The sequence below is a fragment of the Phyllobates terribilis genome, unplaced genomic scaffold (genome assembly GCF_046119375.1).
Source record: "Phyllobates terribilis strain yellow unplaced genomic scaffold, ASM4611937v1 Scaffold_13__5_contigs__length_258822181, whole genome shotgun sequence".
Taxonomy (NCBI): domain Eukaryota; kingdom Metazoa; phylum Chordata; class Amphibia; order Anura; family Dendrobatidae; genus Phyllobates; species Phyllobates terribilis.
The window spans coordinates 240,822,790-240,844,743 of NW_027362773.1; the positions used below are offsets into that span (position 1 = coordinate 240,822,790).

General features: G+C 37.8%; 1 protein-coding gene across 1 annotated transcript; it reads left to right on the forward strand.

Moving 5' to 3' along the window:
* The first annotated feature begins 321 nt into the window (after positions 1-321).
* On the forward strand, positions 322-14,772 carry SALL1 (spalt like transcription factor 1). Its single transcript, XM_073659354.1, has 4 exons — positions 322-644; positions 4,488-4,580; positions 7,386-10,765; positions 13,287-14,772. The coding sequence occupies exons 1-4, from the start codon at positions 572-574 to the stop codon at positions 13,725-13,727; spliced, it is 3,987 nt and encodes a 1,328-aa protein (XP_073515455.1). The 5' UTR covers positions 322-571; the 3' UTR covers positions 13,728-14,772.
* The last annotated feature ends 7,182 nt before the right edge of the window (positions 14,773-21,954 follow it).

Genomic DNA, 21,954 nt, shown 5'->3' on the forward strand with positions numbered 1-21,954 from the left:
TCCTAAGAGCTTGCAATTGCTTTCCAGATAGAAAACGCACAAGTCTGTGTGTACAAGCCCCATCCATAGTTTAGGGACTCTATGCATGTGTGGAGAAGTGACTTGCAATTATTATTATTTTTTTTAATCCAATGAGTGAAAGGAGACTTGCCCGCAGAGCTTGCACTCTACATCATCCACATCTTATAAGGAGGAGACATCCTATAAACATTCCTGCAGATACAGAGCTTGCTAGTTAGTTGCTAAGAGGGTTAACATTGTATCCAAACACAAGTCCCTGCCCCCCTCCCTCCCTCTCCTTGAGCCGGCCCCCTTATTATTGGGTGGCAGCTGAGAGGGACAGGAGCCTCCAGCGAATCACAGGCTCATTGATTAGGGAGAGTTGGTTTGAATAGAGCTGGACATGTGCCAGCCCCCCCTCCTCCTCTCCTATGATTAATCGCAATGCATTATTGATCATCATAATTATGGCAGGACACATGCGCGCTGGATGGGGCTCCCTGCCCGGAATTGGGAGCACATTTTGGGAGTAAATTATTTGTCTTCTGCCCCAGCTGATGTGTGAGCCAGCATGTCTCGGAGGAAGCAGGCGAAACCCCAGCATTTCCAATCGGACCCTGGGCTGGCCCTGCCTGGAAGTCATGGTAAGTGCGAGCCCCTCTCCCATCATTAGTCCTCATCCCCCAGATTAGTGATCCTGCTGGATCGCCTGCACCCTGCTGCACCCTACTCCGGGCTCCAGGACTTCCCTCTATGCCCCTCTTCACTAACCCAGATGCCACCCGGACCTTACTACTTATCTGTTACCCCAAGACCCTCCTGTGAAACTCCTCACAAACTTTCCGATCCCAGGATTTGCCTCTATCTATTCCACAGGCAGTGGCTTATAGGAGCTAGCTTCCCTTCAATTCAATGATGAAATCTAGTATTATCCTCGTACAAGTTGCCTGTAACAGTATTAAAGGGCAGAGTCCTGCATGTGTGTGTGTGTGTCATATATAATATATGAAATATGTTTGGCAACATTGTATATAATTAAGCTTTTGAGTTTAATACTTTGATGTGATGAAAAGAATAAACTTTTTTTCACTTTTTTTTGGTTTGTTTTTTTTTACTTGAAGGTTCTAAACTTACAATATAGTTCCCATCTATTCCTCTTAAAGTCTTCTCCTAAAATAGATCTCATACATGCACCTTGTATGACAACCCCCCCCCCACCTCCTTTCCTAGACCCCCATTGAAAAGTGATTTGTCCCCTCTTGCTAAACATCTTCCAGGCATAGTAGGCAGCTCCCCATGTCCCATTGTGAGGACAGTGCAACATTTAGGGTCAAATCTTTTAAGCTATTCACTAACAAACAATGCTCTCCACATGGGAGAAATAGAAAAGGACTTTTTTTGTTTTCTCCCCTAATATTTTGCGGACCCCCCATTTAAGATATCAGTTTAGTGTACTGTATACCTTGTGGTGTCGGCTGTGAGTGGTAGGAAGCACCTTTTTGACTTCTTCTTTAGATAACTTCTTAAGAAGTGCTGCTCAAAGGGCTTAACTCTTTGTATCCCTTGGCTAGTGCCCCCCATAACAACCTAATAAGAGTGAGGGGGGGGGGTACTGTCTGCTTTGTCCCAGTGAGTCATTCACATTGAGGTGACCCCCTCCTCGTGGACTCCTATCCTGCTAAAAGATTAACCACATCCAGCATGAGGATGGTTACTTATTAATCCCAAAAATATGGTCACTCTTTAGGTTTCCGACCAGAAACGAAAAAAAAAGTATTTAGTGTAACCAGATCCTGTCTTTGGTCAATGCTAATAAGCCCCCTCCAAAGCCATTATTTGTTGTTTTATCGGTTCCCACCATCTTTGCAAAACAATAGGATTTTCAATTTTAATTTGCATTAACTGTTTAAACTCCTGCACTTATCTATTTTTTTTTCTTTTTGCACATGCAAATCTCAACCTACTTTATCTGATCTTTTGTAAATTGATTTAATTATTCGTTAGATTCAGCTAAAGTTTTACAACGAAGTAAAATTCAATGTTAACATAAGCTACCCCCCCAATCTAATTGTTTTACAGTAGAACTGTATAGAAACTTATTGTTTTGCTTCTATGTTTGATGTAAATGCCTGAGACAATATAGTTTTAAATATGTCATAATTTTACTTATTGTGTGTGTATGCATATATATATATATATATATATATATATATATATATATATATATATATATATATATATATATATATATATATATATAAAAATTAATTTTATATTCTTGGATATATATCATCATCCAAAAATAGGAATATTATATTTATTGTATAATGGACATACTACAATTTTACAATTTTGGACATGTGTATTTTATTTATTTTTTAGCTATATTAAATAAGCAGCTAATTATAACAGTGTAATTAACAAATGGCTGAGGGGGGAGTTCACTACTCAATTGTGATGTTCATATTATAAAACCTAAAATAAAGAGTTTTATCACCGCTAAATCTTAGTTTTCCAGCAGCTCTGCCCGCAGGACATGTATTGTAATAATTCAGGGGATTATCTTGTAATAATATTAGCACTTCGATAAAGCCACAAATCTCCCCAAACATAACGAACACGATAAAAAAAATAAAACGAATTAATAAATGAATTTGCATCCAAAGATTATAACCATTGCCTCCATCCCATAGTAATAAAAGTCGCACTTGAAAACTAGGGTTTGTAAACTCGCACAATCTTGTACAGAGTCGCTGCGATAGATCGTATGCAGAGATTCCTCCCTGGAGGGTTTTCATTCTTTTTGTTTGTTTTTCTCTGTGTTTGTAAACATTCTTATCTTTCTAAGAAATTCAACAAGTCCCCTCTGTAGAGAATCCTAGGAGGAATTTGAGATACATTTGTATTTGCTATGGTGGAAATAAAAATTCGAGATGGTCCTTGTTTGTTTTTTGTTTGTATTTTTTTCTATTATTCGAATGGGGAAACTAGAAAACAAACCTGGAATTTGGGAGGCAAAGTTTTTGCTTTTATTTGCTGTCTGGGTGTTTTTTGGCTTTGTTGAATTTGTAAGATGGTGATGGAGCTGAAGGAAGGTAAACTAATTCTATTGAATACTTGTTGAGTGTGTAAATATATTGGTGCAGTAATTTATATTTTAAGTAGCTCAATTGTATGATATATAGCTTATGAATTGGAGGGTTACTGTACTTTTTTGTCTTGTACATCAATCTAAATCCCTCTGCTTTGTTAACCTCTGCTGGCCTTCTCTCTTAAAAAGGTGACAAAGTTCAGCATCCAATATGTTTTTGGATCCTCTCAATGACTCCACATCCAGTCCCCCCTGATCCTTCCTAGCAGGGAGTTAACTCAGTGCTTACACCTTATCAGGAGCTGCACTTCTTCTCCACTAACCCTTTCCTGCCCTCACACAACACTGGATTGACAAGTGCTTCCCATAGAGAAGTGCTCTCCAAAACAACTGGGATTTAGTTTCTTGTCTGAATGCCAATATTTATGTAGGCAGAGTGTAGATGGAGACTCCAGGAACCATTTTTTTTCTTTCTTTTTTATTTCACTCACTCACACTGGAATTGTCATATGTTTTTTTTTTCCTTTCTCCCTATTGAAAGCATTGCTTCTGGATCCCCACCTAGTGTTCACTATTGTAAAGTGTGAGCCTGATTCATTTATTGAAGTGAGAACATTTCAACAGTTTTAATATATAAAACTTGTCGTTCATCTTTAGTATTGGTCTACAAATAATCTCCTTCAGAAGAAACATGTCACATTTATATAAAAAAATGCAGTTTCTATAACAGTGTATATTCCTAGATCTCTCAATATAAACCTACCTATTAGAGTAACCAACCACTTATTCAGATTTGTATCACATGTAATATTTCACAATTTTATAGCCTATTTAGATAGTAGATGTTAATTTTGTATAATATTATGCATTATACTTTTTTAAAACTTTTGGTATATCATGGTCACTTTTTTTCCATTTTGTGCAACTGACCCAAACTAGTTTGATCAACTGATGCATAAAATATTTCCCTTTTTTGTGGATTTCATTCTTTGGCAGAAAAATGTATTTTCTTACACCTATAAGAACATTACACTAATATATATATTAATATAATATATTAATATATAATTAATATAATTATATAATATATTTTTCCCTATCTCGAGGATAGAAATGGGAGATGTCTATCTCTGTTAATTAGAAGTGGGATCCCTCTAATTATACTTTATGTACTTTGCTGCTGAGAAAACTATGTGAAAATAAAATACAAACTTCTATGAAGGTGGCCTAACAATTTATTGATTGTATTTGCATATAATATTATTTTTTGAAAAGTATAATATTTATCCATTCATTTTTTATATTTGATGGATTTCTAAAAATTACAGTTTGACACCCCCCCCCCCCTTTAACAAAATACAACTTTTTGCCCCAATAAATGTCTTTATAATTCTAGGTACACTGGATCTAATACAGATGAAGATTGCCAGAGAGTCAGAAGAAATGAAATCTGAAGTAGATGAAGGAAAACTTCTATTTAAAAATGAAAGTATGTGAACTTCTCTTTTTTAATTCAGAATTTTCAGCCAATTGTTACATTTTAGCATTTTTTTTTCAAGCAGTGCCTTGTGATATTTGGGATTATTAGTGTAGATAGTGTAACAAAAATGTGTTGTAAAGTTGAATATTCACAGTTCATGGAGAGAAAGTCTTTGCCCCCTCTGCAAGCTGTTTAGTCCTGAATTTGCTATTATTTGCCTAAGCACAGCTGACCAAGCAAAACTGTGTTTTAAAGTGGCATTATGTTTTGATAAATGTGATCTGGTTGAAACGTATTTTCCACTGAATGTAGAGCTTAAATGAACATGCTGACATAATAGTTTTAATGCATTTTGTTCAAAATGTGTGCACAAACAGAATGGCTTTTTGTTCGCTCATAATTGGCTGTAAAAGTAGATGGGGACATAACCATTACATATGGAAATGTGCAGCATTTCTGTTGAATATATTAGATGCTGAATTTTCATGGGAACAGAGAGGCAACTAAAATGCACATACATTGCTTGTCAACACGCCACAATCCCAACTGCACTCTAATCTTAGCCTATTATCACATTTTACTATTTTCTCAGCTTTTCAAGACAAAAAAAAAAAGTAACCAAATGAAACCTAAAATCCATTATTTTCCAAAGAATCTATAGCTGATCACTTTATAAATATATATTTTTTTGTCACTTTTTCAAACTTTATTTGTTCAGCTCCTTCCGACTCCTAAAATGTTAATTTTATTCACTGGTCTCCTAATAAGTTATTACAGGCCAGGGGTATTTTATTATGTTGAAAGACGCACACACAAAAGTCTTTGGCCAAATTCAATGGTGGTGTCATGGAAACTTCCCATTATGTGACTTTTTTTTTTTTTTTTTTAAGGATTGCAGTAAAACATGCAGGGAGGTAATCTCTGAATTAAACAGGTTTTTTTTTTTTCACAGCCTTGTAAGATAACCACACACCATTTTTAAACAACAGAAGTTTCTGTCTTCACGCTGGGTGAACAATAGGAAACCATCCTGTTTTTCAATAGGATCAGTTAGTTTTGGAGTCAGAGACTTATGTTTAATTTGCAAATGGGTCTTGGGTGTGATAAGAAATGTGAGCAACTAGTGGGAAGAGCAAACTGGGAAACCTTCCCCATAAGCTAATTGAAATGTGTGCAAGCACACAGATGGGAAAGGGTTTATCACTTTTTTTTTTTGGAGTTTGGGGCAAAATTCCTTTTTTTTGGCACAGGAGTGTATCTGAATTTTATTTTTACATTTATTTTTTTAAAATGCCGAAACTGCCTTTTTAAAATTATTACAATTGATAGAAGTATGAAATCTGAAGTGCACGTTGATATTTGTCTGCAGATGATTGCAATCTATTGTCTACTCTGTTGCAGAAAGATTTTAGATATAACAAATCCCATACTATGTGCAAAAAAATAATAATGATGCATTCCCATAATAGCCATGCTTTGTTCCAAATCTCTACCTATAAAATGTATCAAATATCTAATTTCGTAACCTAAGCAGCTAAGGTTAATAATATCATCATTTTTCCCATTGTGGTTGACTCTAAACAAGATCTGTCCCTATCTGAGCAGCAATCCCATATTTCTTACTTTCCAGACACCCCAATGTATACATAGAGAGAAAGATTTAAAATGATGGGAATTTATAGAAATCATTCCCACGGTTTGCAAATATTGTCACTGACACTGACCGTGTATTCTCATTAATTGTAGCAACAAAAAAAAAAAAAAAAAAAAAAAAGCGACTACGAAACACTTGAGAAAGATTCCAATAAGTTTCCTTGTGCTAGAAGCACTTTAGCTGCAGGCCTGTTACAAGCGAAGATACCTTTTGTCTAAAAAACAATGTAATTCTTAAATGTTCGAAAGATGTGAATGTAACAATTTTTTTTTTGTCTTTCCTCTCTTGTGCTAATGAATAGCAGATGCCTGTTTACTCGAGAGGAGATGTAACGCTGACAAATAGTAATTTTTTCGGCCATCATAAAAGATCCGATCACATACAAATAAGTGCATGATCGTTCAGTTGCATTACAATGGCCAATGTAGTGCACGGTATTTTTCAGAACATCTATATAAAAGATCTTTAAAAGTCATAGACCTGATCATTGCTTACAAATGCAATGCATACGATAGTACTGATGATGTCTTTGCTAGGTTAGGGTTCATTCACACATATATAAGTTGCAGTGGATCAAAATGGCATAAAAATAACCTTGTGTGGTTATGCAGTTTTTTATTAAAAAATTTTTAATTTACAAGTGAAACGAGCTTATGTTGCTCGATTCACCTGTTAAAATCCACTGCAAATGTCACATTTTTTCAGATGCAATTTTAATCATTAGACTTCTTCCACTACATGTGAATACACCTTTATATCTCTGACCAACCAGGTAGAATCAAGACTTCCCCAAAATAAATGAGCGGAACTAAAATGTTTAACAAGGCCTTCAAGTTGTTCTGTGCCCAGTTGAACAAACGCATAACGAAAAGCATGAAATATTGGAAATCAATATGAGCTATGAAATTTCATTATTACCAAATGCCTCCTGTTCACAGTATTTTATAATTTGATGGATTATTTCAAGCAAATGATTGTTTAAGAGTATTTGAGGTTCTCCTAGTCAAGTCAGGAGTGGAAATTGTTGAGAAAGTTGTGAACAATCCATGTCGTATTGATCATAAAAGCTTTTCGTTGGAATAGAAATGTTATAAAGAAACCCAAAAAAATGATATCTAGTTTGGAAGCCATGTTTCTAATTCTCTATTCTTGGGTTTTAGGAGTTACCGAGAGGGTTCAAGCTCATCGGACACCCAAGAGCAAGGATGCTCATGTCTGCAGCAGATGTTGCGCTGAGTTCTTTGAACTATCAGATTTGTTGCAGCACAAGAAGAACTGCACTAAAAATCAATTGGTTCTAATTGTGAATGAAAATCCACCACCACCTCCTGCTGAAACAACCTCTCCAAGTCCCCCCTCAGATAATCCTGACGAGCACATGAATGACACAGTTAATAACACAGATCAAGCTGACTGTAGTGACCTTTCAGAGCATGACAAGCCTGACAAAGAAGGATCCATGGAGGTGGAGATCGAAGCTAGCAATAGCAGCAGTGGTTCCAACAAAGTGGAAAATGGTGTTCCTAGTAGTAATAATTCCACATTGGGTACCTCAGCTATCACAACCGCACTACCTCAAGTAAGGGATCTGGCAGCTTTAGGCAATTTTTCTGTTATTAACAGCAATGTTATTATTGAAAACCTTCAGAGTACGAAAGTGGCAGTGGCACAGTTTTCTCAAGAAGCAAAGTCTAAAGGAGCAAGTAACAATAAAATGGCAGTGCCGGCACTAATGGAGCAGCTCCTGGCTTTACAGCAGCAGCAGATTCACCAGTTGCATCTAATTGAGCAAATTCGTCACCAAATATTATTGTTGGCCTCACAAAGTGCAGAAATGCCTAAGTCAAGCGGTTCTCAAGGGGGACTGAGGGTATCTGCAACACCATTGACTACATTGAGTTCTCACTTGTCCCAACAGCTTGCGGCAGCAGCTGGCTTGGCACAAAGTCTTGCTAGCCAATCAGCCAGCATAACTGGTATCAAGCAAATACCCTCAGTACAACTACCTCAGAGCAACCCTGGTACCACTATTCCATCCAATACTAGTTCTCCTACTATAAATCAAATGGCAGCAGCTAAAACTCCTTCTGTAGACAGAGTACCTTCAAGCACTGGTGGGTCACAGATTGTTAACCCACCAGCTCCTAAAACGTCTTCACCAGCTTTTGCAATAAGCAGTCTATTAAGTCCTGTTTCTAACCCACTACTACCTCAGGCTGCAACAAGTACCACCATATTCCCCAGCACTTTACCCAACATAGGAACAACTGCAGAGGACTTAAATTCACTGAGGAAAAGCAAACCAGCCAGCGCGGCTCCATTTGAAGCAAAGAGCTCCTCCGACGAATCATTCTTCAAACACAAATGTAGGTTCTGTGCAAAGGTCTTTGGTAGCGATAGTGCCTTGCAGATCCATCTTAGGTCTCATACAGGTGAGAGGCCATTTAAATGCAACATTTGCGGAAACCGTTTTTCCACTAAAGGGAATCTAAAAGTTCACTTTCAACGTCATAAAGAGAAATATCCACACATTCAGATGAATCCATACCCAGTGCCGGAGCATTTGGACAATATACCAACAAGTACTGGAATTCCATATGGAATGTCTATACCACCTGAAAAACCTGTGACAAACTGGCTAGACACTAAGCCTGTTTTACCAACCCTGGCGACATCTGTGGGAATGCCACTCCCACCAACTATTCCCAGTTTGACCCCATTTATTAAGACCGAAGACCCACAGCCTATAGCGATCAGTCATCCAGTTGCAAGTCCATCTGAATCTGTAAAAAGTGACTTGCCAGCTATAACACCATCTTTTAAAAAAACTAACAGTCCTTCAGAGGAGCCAGAATCTATGGAGTTGTCCAACCCTGATGACAAAGGTGAAGAAAATTCTCAACATTCAAATTTTCAAAATTTTGACAGTACTACTTGTTCTCCATCTGGTGACTCCATAACTACTAACCATACAACTTTTTCTAACCCAATTCTACCAATGATCTCTGAACAATTCAAGGCAAAATTTCCTTTTGGGGGCCTTTTGGATACCATTCCTGCATCAGAGACCTCGAAACTGCAGCAACTTGTAGAAAATATTGACAAAAAGTCAAGTGACCCAAACGAATGTGTAATATGTCATCGGGTACTAAGCTGCCAGAGCGCTCTTAAAATGCATTACCGAATACACACAGGAGAAAGACCCTTCAAATGTAAAGTATGTGGACGGGCTTTTACCACAAAGGGTAACCTAAAGACTCATTACAGTGTTCATCGTGCCATGCCACCACTTAGGGTTCAACATTCCTGCCCCATTTGTCAAAAGAAATTCACAAATGCTGTTGTGCTTCAGCAACATATTAGGATGCATATGGGGGGACAAATTCCTAACACCCCAGTCGCTGAGAATTATCCTGACTCTATGGAATCGGATACTGGGTCCTTTGATGAAAAAACTATTGACGATCTTGACAACTTCTCCGACGAAAATATGGAGGACTGTCCTGATAGTAGTGTCCCTGATACGCCCAAATCTGCAGATGCATCTCAAGATAGTTTGTCTTCCTCTCCGCTACCCCCAGAAGTCTCAAGTATTACAGCTTTAGAGAATCAAATGAAGATGATCAGTGCTGGACTGGTTGAGCAGCTCCAGGCCAGTCTGAAATCAGCTGAAAATGGCTCTATTGAAGGTGATGGTATGACTAATGACTCGTCCTCTTTTGGTGGTGATATTGACAGTCATAGTGCTGGGAGCCCAGCTGCCTCTGAGTCTACATTCTCGATGAACGCTTTGTCACCTAATAGCGCAAATGACATTTTGAAGTTTCCGAATGCTGAAGAAAAGCAGCCTCGAGCTCTACCACCTGAAATGCCCAATGGGATGTCACCAACCCCTGCCAATGGAGGTGCTCTAGACTTGACTTCCACCAACACAGATAAATTGATTAAAGAAGAACCCATGGGTGTGCTGTTCCCCTTCAGAGACCGAAGCAAGTTTAAAAATACAATATGTGATATTTGTGGTAAGACATTTGCATGTCAGAGTGCCTTGGACATTCATTACAGAAGCCATACCAAAGAGAGGCCATTTATATGTACAGTCTGCAATCGTGGCTTTTCCACTAAAGGCAATTTGAAACAGCACATGCTTACCCACCAGATGCGAGACCTACCATCACAACTTTTTGAGCCCACTACTAACTTGACACCTAATGCACACCCAACTCCAAACCCAACTCCAAATCCACTGGCAACCTTAATAAAGACTGAGTTTAATGGTTTTATGCATAGCTCAACTCAGGACAATAAAGAACAGCCTTCAAGTATTTCATCTTCAGGATCACTGTCATCTTCTGCTACATCACCTGTTCTCCTTCCATCTTTGGCCAGAAGGACTCCAAAGCAGCATTACTGCCATGCCTGTGGAAAGTCTTTTTCATCCTCCAGTGCTTTACAAATCCACGAGAGAACCCATACTGGTGAAAAACCGTTTGCCTGCACTATATGTGGAAGAGCGTTTACAACTAAAGGCAATCTTAAGGTAAGTCCTCCATCGTTCATCTTGGAAACGTAAATTTGCTACAGGCAGCCAACCAATTTAGGGGTGAAATGGATATTGTAGCCAACTTGGAGATATGTTTTTGAGCTTGGGCATCATCATACTAAAATTTAATAGGCAGCCTACTTCTAGGTGCATTGACTTCATGTTTTTTTGGTGGGAATTGTCCATCGCAGTCCGACCCCTTTCACAATCTGTACATGCAATAACATTATTTTACAATCGTCTATCCAATGCCTCAGATCAGAACTAATTGACATGTCTCTAAATTCTATTCTTGTACTGAGAGTTCGTAAGGATTTCTAGAGGCCCCTTATCCAAACCCTCCCTCCCCCCTGTTCCCTGATAATGAAACTGTAATGGAATAATATATACATATTTCAGCAATATTTTAAGTTACAAGATGTTTTGACAGAAGCTCTATGTATTTTAAAGCCACAAGAACTGGAGTGTGGAAGCTTTCACAAGTGATTTATCACATGGTGGTAAATGGGTGGGAGTGAAAATATAAACTTAATTGGAGACAGGGCTCCACATGAATTTTTATTTTTTCTCTTTTCTTCAGATCTTAAATTTCTATGCGACAGAAGCGCTCTAAAAAATTATAAAGTAATGCTTATCACAAGCTGGTTTCTTTTTCAGTTTTTAGTATATTGTAACAGCTTGTTGCTTTCCTATTACATGTATGCAGTGGTAAATGATTGCACACACCAACGGTACACTAAGCAATATATATGTGTGGACTTCGCAGCATTCATGCACTGAATAAACCCCTATACTAGTATTCAATTAGTTAGTATTTATTTATTTTTTATCCCCCATTCTACATTTCTCTACATGGTTTCCCCTGGAATCTTTATTTTTTTTATTTATTTTTTTCAAAGTATTTTTGATCTTAAATTTTGAGTTGCTGATTTTGATATTTAATGTTTTAGTTAAAGGGTTTTTTTTTGATTGTGGTGATATTTAATTTGTCAATACACATAGTTTCCCAACTAATGTACTTCTTGTATGAAGTATCCACGGTGTTACAGGACTGCTTTGTTTTTTTTTTTTAAAAAACTTGTGCCCATTTCTAAAGTATTCTGTGTGTAATTCTATTGCCTATTACTCACTCTGTATTTTTTTCACATGTTCATATCTGTATTTATCACTTGAGCATAGTCTGAATGTACGTAATATAGCTTAACATACGCGTGTGTAAATTTTGCATATATATATATATATATATATATATATATATATATATATATATATATATATATATATATATATATATATATATATATATATATATATATATATATATATATATATATATATATATATATATTTTATTTATTTTACTCTGATTCGTTCATCAATTTTCACCCTTGGGTTAAATGCTTTATTTTTTTGATATAGAAAAGTATTTTTTACCTCTTGGATGGCAGCTGTTCTTCAATCCACCTCCCAATTCTGTTTCTATTTACATATCATTACCCAGAATCCTTGCTGTAGGTTAAAGAACTGTAAAACATAACATGGCTGTTTGGAAATGGTTGAAGGTTTGCAGACAGGGTCATCTATCTTGGTTGTACTTTGAAAGTCTCACTTTGGTATGCACAGGCTTTTTTTTATCACGAGACATTAAAAGTAATGCTATTTATTAAGTCTGGTTTTATGCTTGGAGTTGTGGTGTTTTTTTTTCCCTTATGTCTACTTGATTGCCATGTGGGTCCCCGTAAATGCATTAAAATCCAGAATTTGGCACAGATAGCGCAAAAGAGATCTCAATGATGTATATGTGAATATAATATAATTTTTTTTTTTTTTTTTTTGGTGAGCCACCTCTAGAAAGGGTTTTTTTTTTTTTTTTTTTTTTTACAAAGGCTAAGTATATTGACTTTCTGAATGACAGTTTATCTTCTGAAACCCTTAAGTGTTTAACCAAGATACCCTTTATCCATCTGAAGCACTTATGACTCGGGTTCTTAAACAGTAGGAAAGCCATTGTCTTTATTTTATACACATGATATTGACAGAAGTTCTCCAGCGATCGCTACACTTTTTTTTTTATTTTTTTATTATATATTTATAAATATTTTTTAATTTACTCTTACTATATATTTTTTAACCATTTTGTGCATGCGCATCATCCCATATATTTTTTATTTTTTTTTACTCCCAGCTATTTTATCGTCAAAGCAAAAGTTGGCCAAACCCACCGATTTTGGCTTGGTTAAGGGTCCATCTGCGTATGGGGTGTCCTGACTCCAAGAGATAATGTTGAGGGAGTAAAGGATCTGACACGTTTGATTTCAAACAGCTGATCCTTTTTGTTCTCTGGGAAAAGTCAGGAGATGATGGTTGTTGGCCGATCTGTATCTATTGTGTATGGGTGGGCTTTAGGTTGATGTTTCCTTTTGGCCTTGATGGGAGGTGTTTATATATAATGTTACTGTTAAGAGTCTGAAGTGTTTAAGTAAAATGTATTTGATATATTTTATTAATTTCCTCGCAGGTTCATATGGGCACTCACATGTGGAACAGTACACCTGCCAGGCGAGGAAGGCGACTTTCTGTGGATGGGCCTATGGCTTTTTTAGGCGGGAACCCTGTCAAATTTCCAGAAATATTCCAGAAAGACTTCGTTGCGAGGACAGGAAATGGGGACCCATCTAGTTTCTGGAACCAGTATGCTGCAGCTCTGTCAAATGGCTTGGCCATGAAGACCAATGAAATTTCGGTTATCCAAAATGGTGGAATTACCCCAATGACTGGAAGCTTGGGGAATGGTGGGAGCTCCCCTATCAGTGGCCTCACTGGGAACCTAGAAAAACTGCAAAACTCCGAACCAAATGCACCTCTAGCTGGTCTGGAGAAACTAGCGAGCAGTGAGAATGGGACTTCCTTCAAGTTCATGCGTTTTGTGGAGGACGGTAAAGAGATTGCCACCAACTAGCCCACAGTCTCCAGGACATTCATGCAGCCAGAGGTTGCCATGCTTCTATTTTATTTTTTTCCTTTTTTATTTTTTTCCGAGAACTGCACCAATGAGACTTTTTGTATCATGTCCATCTTCCAGAGTTTTAAGTGAGTGTATTTATTAGTGATTAAAACCTTTTTTGGCTCTGCATACCAATGCAAGCGTTAACTCTGGCCTTTTTGTATTTGGAACTAAATACTAATAGACTAGAGTTGTAAACCGGCTGTAACATTTATGACAACTTGCAAGTCTTGATGGTTGATCTTTTTTGGCATTAACTTATTTTATATATTCGATTTTAACATGGTCCCTGGTGTTAATGCATATGGCAATTTGGGAGTATGACTTTGTACGTGAATGCACATTTTAAGGGAAGATTTTTCTTTGTTTCATTATTCTGGGATGGGAGGGTCGGTTGTATGACATGGACTGATTTAAGACTGTACAGCTCTACCCTTTACCCAATGGAATTGTTTTTTTAAAAAGGTTTTTCTTATCCACTAGTAGATGTTCTGTGCATTTTCTTCAGCGTATAGACTTGTGTACAGTGACAACCACGTCAGTTCAGATAGGATGCAAGCGTTTTTAATTATTTTAAGTGGCAGTTGTCACTTCTTCTTCTTTTTTTTTGTTTCTTTATTCCCCCCCCTTTTAATAGGTAATTAATATAGAATATGTGCTGGAATTTCACAATTGCTGCTAAGTATAGCATCTGGAACAAACTTCCATGGGAAAAAAATAAAATGTAGATGCTTGTGTATATGTACATATATAAATATATAAATGAGAAAATATTCACTTTCATTAGTGTAAATAAGTTTATGAACCCTTTGCGCTCAAGTGGTCCCTGGGGGTGGGGTATGGAGGGGACTTGCGTCTGATTCTCCTGCACTCAAGGGGGGTTAGGAGCAAATGGATGTCCTCCTTTCTGTTCATTAATAGAAAGGATAAAGTGAGGTGTGGTTCATGATTGTTTGTTTTTTATTTTTTTTGTTGTGGGAAGTGGACTTTTATGCGCTTTCTTTTGGAAAGTTGGACGTCCAGCTCCATTTATTGTTTCATTGATGAATAGAATACTGTAATTTTAATCAAGTACTCAAATACAAGAATTTTCCAAATGTGGTGTGTGTTTATAAGATTTGTGCCTAACGGTGAGCTATGGTTTATTCCTTATGATGTACTATAAATATACTTTTAATATTCCCTTAAAGCAGTACAGCACAGGCAGTTTACGTCTGAAGACTGCACTCTCCGCTGCTAAACCATACAGAGTGTTATTACAATTTTTTTTTTTTTTTTTTTTTTTTTTTTTGACAACCGGTTTAGCTCAACCCAACTACCCAATTTTAAGATTTCCCATTGCATTTGATTTGCTTCATGAAAATCCATTAAGACAACGTTTTTGAAATGCAGTTGATAAATTCTCCAGCATAAATTGAGATTTTAACAAATCCCATCAAAAGGCCATGTTCACATGTTCAGTATTTGTAAGCCAAAACCAGGAGTGGGTGAAAAATACAGAAGTGGTGACATATTTCTATTATACTTTTCCATTCCTAATTTTGGCTTACAAATACTGATGTAAAATACTGAACGTGTCCAAACACTATTGTATAGAGTGACATCCACAACGATCTGCTGATTTGCTTTGCTTCAGAAAAATCTGCCCTGGGTAAAGCTACCTTCAAGCGTATTTGCGAGAGGTGTATGTCTTCATAGACTAGCTGCCTCATGACTAGTATGTGCGGCCATCATATTACCTGATTACTGAGGTGTTATAAAAACTTTTCGATCCAAAGGCATTCATGTGAACTTGAATCATCTTTACTTGTCTTGCATGACTTTTCCTTAGATTCTTGAAAATGTTTAGTAGGGTTAGGGTTATGGTCTCCAAACGTTGTAATTCTATCCTCCTACTTTTACCAGATTAGAATATTTGGTTAATGCTACGAGGACCCACTTGTCTGTCCAGGGGCCTTCAAATTTGACCTCCTCAATGCAAAAAATATGTTTTAGTGCTCCAAGGATTGTTATAAGGTCCATTTAATGGTGAACGAGGGTTGTTAAACGCTCATGTCACAAATTTCTTGCTATGTAAACCGGCTGACAATCACCCGAAGAATGAGTCAAACATTCGTTCATCGGATGAAGTAATTTTTCGTGCAACACACAAAAAAATGATCATTCTCTGCAATGCATCATCCTGTGTAAACAGAACTTGTGGTGCCAAGAACTACAGTAGACTATTCACACCGAGTGATCTAGTATAGATCTCTCAGTACGTATCTTTTATTTTGGTCTGCATGCCTTTAAATGACGACCGATCTGTAAACGCTTACAGATCGGCCATCGATTGGTCCATTTACATGGACCATAGTTTATAAAAAGTATCTCTACAGTTTGTCTGATCTTGTGACTTGCAACTCTGCATTTATTACACCTAGAATTTTTCGAAAGGGTTAGCATCTGCAAACCATGGATGTACTTATATCACGTGACCATGTACTTTTGGCCAAGTGATGGATACTATTGACCACAGATATCGTAAAATCTAGATGGGGGCATTTAATAGAAAGTTATGTTTTACTCTGAAATGCTCTAGCATAGACATCATGGTTTTAGAAAATGGCTAAGCACAAGCTGATGTAGCTGATGTCCCTTTTTGGCTCAACTTGATTGACTAGATCTCTTCTACTTGAGTATAGTAAGAAACCGGTTAACCAAGCAAAGCCAGAGGGAGCCTATTTTTTTCTTGTGCCCTACTTGTTTCAAGACTATTTATTTCTTTCAAATGCTGCAGAGATTTAGACTAAATTGCCATTAACACAACACAATGATTTGCAGAACAATTGCTTTCAATCATTGCGAAGAGTAAAGTAGAACAGCGAGTGTTTAATGCCTATTGCATCTTTCATGGTCAACCAAAGTCTTTTGTTGGTTGGCTAATCCATATGTGTAAGCAGGAGTTGTGCCGCAGACTTTGTGAATGGTTTCAGGATCGTTCTTCTAAAATCTTCCCAATATTTAAAACTTCAATGTTTTTAAATAAGCGTTGATCAATTTTCTGCATCAATCAGCACTTGTTGCAAGAACTGTATCTCCTGTTGTAAAATGACCCTTGAAAATGTCTTTGTAATGAGGGGCTCTGTTGGGATTTCATGCTGTTGGTTCGGGCAGCATGCTTAATAATTCATTGGATTTCATGACCATAATTATCCAGAAGATCAAGTTGTGCGGCCATATCTGACTTCATACATGTGCCTTGTTCACCCATCATTTATAAGATCAACAATAAGCGGCTGATTTTTATCAGTTGCGGTTGTTTCGAAATCGCACTACTTTTATCTTTTTTGCAAAAATTTTTTTTTGTGGTTCATAAATTTTTCACAAAGTCAATGTTTTTCATTTTTGTCTTTTTAACCCATTTTAGCGCTGAAAAATTTCACGTTTTGCAAAATTGTGCACAATATATCTGACCGGCATAAAATCACTCCGGGGGAAAAATGTTGCGACTTTTCAATTTTAATAATTGATAAATCGGACAAAAACAAATTGAAATGCTAAACTCTGCCTAGAATTGTGAACAAAAAAAAAATACAAAAACAGGTTAGTGCCATACAGTATAAAGACAAATATGGCACAAAAAAAATGCTAAAATTCGGGTACAAATGCAATAAAGAATAAAGTCCTATGTTTATAGATTTCTTAAAAAGCAATGTACTTTTATAGAAAACCATTCTGGGGGAAAAAAAAATCCCCCTCCGTTTTTCTTCTTCTCTTGTGTGGTCAGCTGTTTAGTTTTATAAATAATGAGAGTCCTAGATGAGGTATTGACAAAAGCTTTGCTCTTCCTTGCTTGGCTGTTCCCCGAGGACAAGCAGGTGGAGTGTGTAATACCCATCAGTGGTATACATTATGACATCTGGCTATATACAATGTTTAGGTTCTGATGAGTATTAATATCTGTATCAAATCCGTACATATTAGTTTACATTCTTTTCCAAATGGCCAGAACAGCTACATGATGTCTTGATCATATGATGCAAAAAAAAGATATCAATAAATAGATTGCGTCAAACTGGCTTTCAAAGGCTTTAAATTGGATTTTTATGTTTTTGTTCAGTTAACTAATGAATCGGGGGCTAATGCAAGCCACCTAGGAAACATGAAAGCTTAGACCTGTAATAGAATATTAGGGGGTGTAGATGCAACAATTTTAATGGTATATTATGAGTTCTTTTAGCACGTTTGCATTGTGTTTTGAGTAATAAAGGGGGTGTCCCATGGAATTTGCAATATTTTTTTGCTTACCATCGCCTCAGCTGCTTGCTCCCCACTGTCAATTGCTGGTCATGCTGCATACCGGTGGAGAGCAAGTGTTGGAGCAGCATGGTCAACGGTAGGGTAAATTATTGCTTGGTCTGTTTCATAGAATATTCAGCCTAGATATTGGATTTTGCTGAAACTGGTCGACCCCCTTTTAGGGTTGTATTTATAACCTGGGTGTAAACATTTTTACGTTAAATGGGAGTGACTGGTTACAGGAACCGCAACTGGTTAATGACAAAGCGAAAAAAATTTGGAGGTGAATAAAGTATAGTACAACCAATCAGGAAGAACGAATATCAGGAAGCCTATATAAAAGCCAAGGCAGGGAATTCCTAGACCATTTCTGAATGAATCTGGATAGTGAAAAGATGTCACAGAGAGCCATAAGCCAGGGAATAAAACCTGTAACCAGTGTATGATAACACAGCAGTGAAAAAAGTGAATCTTTTTACATACAGCCTTATAGGTTCATATTGCTTTGATATTACTAAGGCTGTGTATGCAGTGAAGATCTTGAAATGGGTTGGATACAGTCCTAGGGGATCTCTGAGTGCTCAACATTTCTTTTAAGGTCAATTGGAATATTTACAATTTACGGCGAATCAAGTTTATTTGGCAAAATTTGTGTTTGCTTAAAAATTTGAATTTCAAACTTTTCATATCTATTTATGGGACAACTGTTTTATATGATGTGGTGGTTAGTAGGAATCCTCAATAGGTTCCTTTTTTTTTTTTTTTTTTTCCCTGTACCATTCGACTGGCTAAAATAAGGAATGATATTTATTGGATTTCATTTAAATGACACTATAAAATGTCCTGCAGCTTGCTCGCTATGAAGCATCCGCAATCGTATTCTGTGTCAATGATTGGTCTCCATTTAAATAATCCAGATTTGCATTTCTAGCCTTTTTGTCAGGGTAAGTAGAAAATGGTGCTCGTCTATGTCCAAGAACAGTACTATTATTAGAACCTGAATCTGTTATTAAAGTGGTTGTCCACTATTTTGACAATGATGCCCTATCTGTAGGATAGGGCATCAATGTATGATCAGCCGGCGTCCCGCACGCAGCACCCCCGCCGATCAGCGGTTATCGGTGCCCGCGGCAGCCCTTATGGGAGGCAAATTTGCAGTTACAAGCGCCGGCCACTACAACTTGACAGCCAAACACCGCAGGTAAGGACTTCTGCCCGGCTGGCGCCGGCACCAATAACAGCTGATCGGTGGGGGTGCCGCGTGCGGGACCCCGGCCGATCATACATTGATGCCCTATCCTACTTGGTTCAAGTTTGGGTACAGTTCTGGTACCCGAATCAAGCTTTAGCATAAAGTTCGGGTCAGGTACCAGAACTCGAGCGTCCACAGGGTCCGCTCATTCCTAATGATAAGTAATCTGTGGGCCTAGGTCCTTTTTTTGATTTAGTAAAACTGGGGGCAGCCTCAGACAAAGGATTTTACTAAGGCTACTGTCGGACGGCCATAGATTCTCTAATCCAAGAGAATCGGGCCAATCATACTAATTAAACTGTTCAGAGTGTGATCAGTGTGCTCTGATTCTCTTGGATAAGGAAAAGATGGAGAAAAAATTTCTCAATGGTCAGTGCACAGAAAATTGACTACACTTAGATGTCATACGAGTGCAGTCCAATGGTTTCGATGGACTCAATGACTTGCATGGCCGAATACGATCAGAATATTGCATCAAACTGTGACATGCTGAGATTTATTTATTTTTTTAAATTTTTTTTATTTTTATTTTTTTTTTCCTTGGACCCGCTTGGTTCGAGGAAAATATCCGATATGTGCGAACCCCCATAGACTAAAATTGGTCCGTGTGTGATCTGGTGTTTTTTGTCTGATCATGCTTGGACAGAAATTACGGTGGTGTGAACGATCCCCAAGTATAGCTGATTAAAAATGGATATACTGAAAGGATAACTTGACAATAGACCAATCCAAGAAACCTCCTTTAGGGACACGTGGCAATCAGGCTTCCCCAGAGCTTATAGCGATCACGAAGTGATCAATTTCCCTGTGAAGCCACCACAGGGCGACAGAAGCGTCACCTAATTATTAAAATACATGGACTATCTGTATGATTTTGGACAGGTCCTTCAGAGCAAGCTCTTTCCACAGTGGACAAGCTATTTCTCAACAGGAAACCCACCCTCCTTTTATTTGGTCAGATGGGCCATATGGCAATAGGTGTCCTACACTAGACAATCCCTTTAAGTGCATTTTTCCATTTATTTTTCATCCTGCCCTTCTAAAGGGCCCCATAGACAACAGATAGTTGTTGGCTGAACATTGATTCGGCCACCAGCTATCTCTTCGGATTCCTCCACACACTTCGCTCCTATGTTCGCTTTAAGAGTTTCTGCCGGACTCCTCTTATCTCAACGAGATCAAAAGGATCAGCAGTCCAAAATTGGACATGCCAGATCCTCATCTCCCCCAACATCACCTGAGGAGAGCCAGGAGACCCTCATACACGTCCAATGACATGGTGCCTGACCAGTGCAATCCTAACTATTAATTGTATAAGATACTTATTTGATTGAATCGGGAGAGTCCTTGATGATTTGATATTGGTGCTATTTGAGCAACATTGTAGGATTTTCTTCGGCATTTTATGGTACTGCTGTAAAGGAATCCCACAGATTAATGCCATCACCATCAGTAACGGAAAATGTAATATACAGTGCTGGTACTTGACAGGCATCGGTGAGTTGGGACCTTGGAAGGTACCAGTTACTGAACATTTCATACCAGATAGATTCCCTTTGCAGATAGATCAGCAGGTTTTAGCTATGTAAACTGAAAGCGGCATGAAGTAGGGGCAGAGAGCCTGATTCAAGGAATGTGTCACTTATGAGGCTGCTTTGTGTAGTTTGGGGAGAATCCCGGTTTTCTCTCTTGTAGATGTAGCAGTGGTCAGAATTCTGAGCTGTGCATAACCCCGCCCACACCATTGTACATTGTAAACTGGTTGCCAATCAGTGGTGGGGACGGGGTTACACATTTTAATCTGACTGGCTTTCACATAACATCTAGTCCTGCAGTGATAATCTCCTGCTGATACAATCAGTGTTTTATTAAAACTACAACACACAGCCTAATAAATGACATGCCCCTTTAATCAGGCTCTCGCGCCTTTTATATTATGTCACTCGCAGATTAAATAGCAAGAACCTGCTGACAGATTCCCATTAAAGGGCCTATACATTCTAAACCATCTCCCACCTATGATCAAAAAGACATTTGGAAAAACAGATCTCCAAATTATATGAAAAATGGCTAAGATAGCTCTACAGGTAACTTCACGTAGGATCACTGCATTAAAGGGAATCAGTCAGCAGGTTTTTGCTGTGTAATTTGAGAGCGGCATAATATAGGGCAAGAGACCCTGATTCCAGGGATGTGTCACTTGCTCAGCAGCTTGCTGTATTTTCTATACAATCAGTGTTTTATTAGCAGAAGATTATCACTATTAGACTAGGTACCTTATGCAAGGAAGTCCAGCTAATCGGTGTAACTCCACCCCCACCACTGGTTGGCAGCTTGCACAAGAAGCTGCCAATCAGTGGTGGGGTGGGGTTGTGCAACAGCTCAGCCTTCAGAGCACTGCTACATCTACGGCAGAGAAAATAGGGATTCTATCAAAACTGCACAAAGCAGCTCAGTAAGTGACACATTGCTGGAATCAGGGTCTCTGCTCCTACATTATGTTGCAATCAGATTAAATAGCAAAATCCTGCTGATAGGATAAAAGTAATCCATCATTTGCATTAGTTTAAGATAAGAACTTCTAATTGGTCTTGTAGGCTTTATAATTAAGCTGTGATCTCTTGTGTGGCGGAATCAGATTATATAGAA

What these genes read in the sequence shown, in the direction of transcription:
- SALL1 (XM_073659354.1), top strand. Translation starts at nt 572, where the DNA reads ATGTCTCGGAGGAAGCAGGCGAAACCCCAGCATTTCCAATCGGACCCT. An exon ending in GGCCCTGCCTGGAAGTCATG is followed by an intron (nt 645 to 4,487) that starts GTAAGTGCGAGC and finishes TTATAATTCTAG; the next exon opens with GTACACTGGATCTAATACAG. An exon ending in CAACTAAAGGCAATCTTAAG is followed by an intron (nt 10,766 to 13,286) that starts GTAAGTCCTCCA and finishes ATTTCCTCGCAG; the next exon opens with GTTCATATGGGCACTCACAT.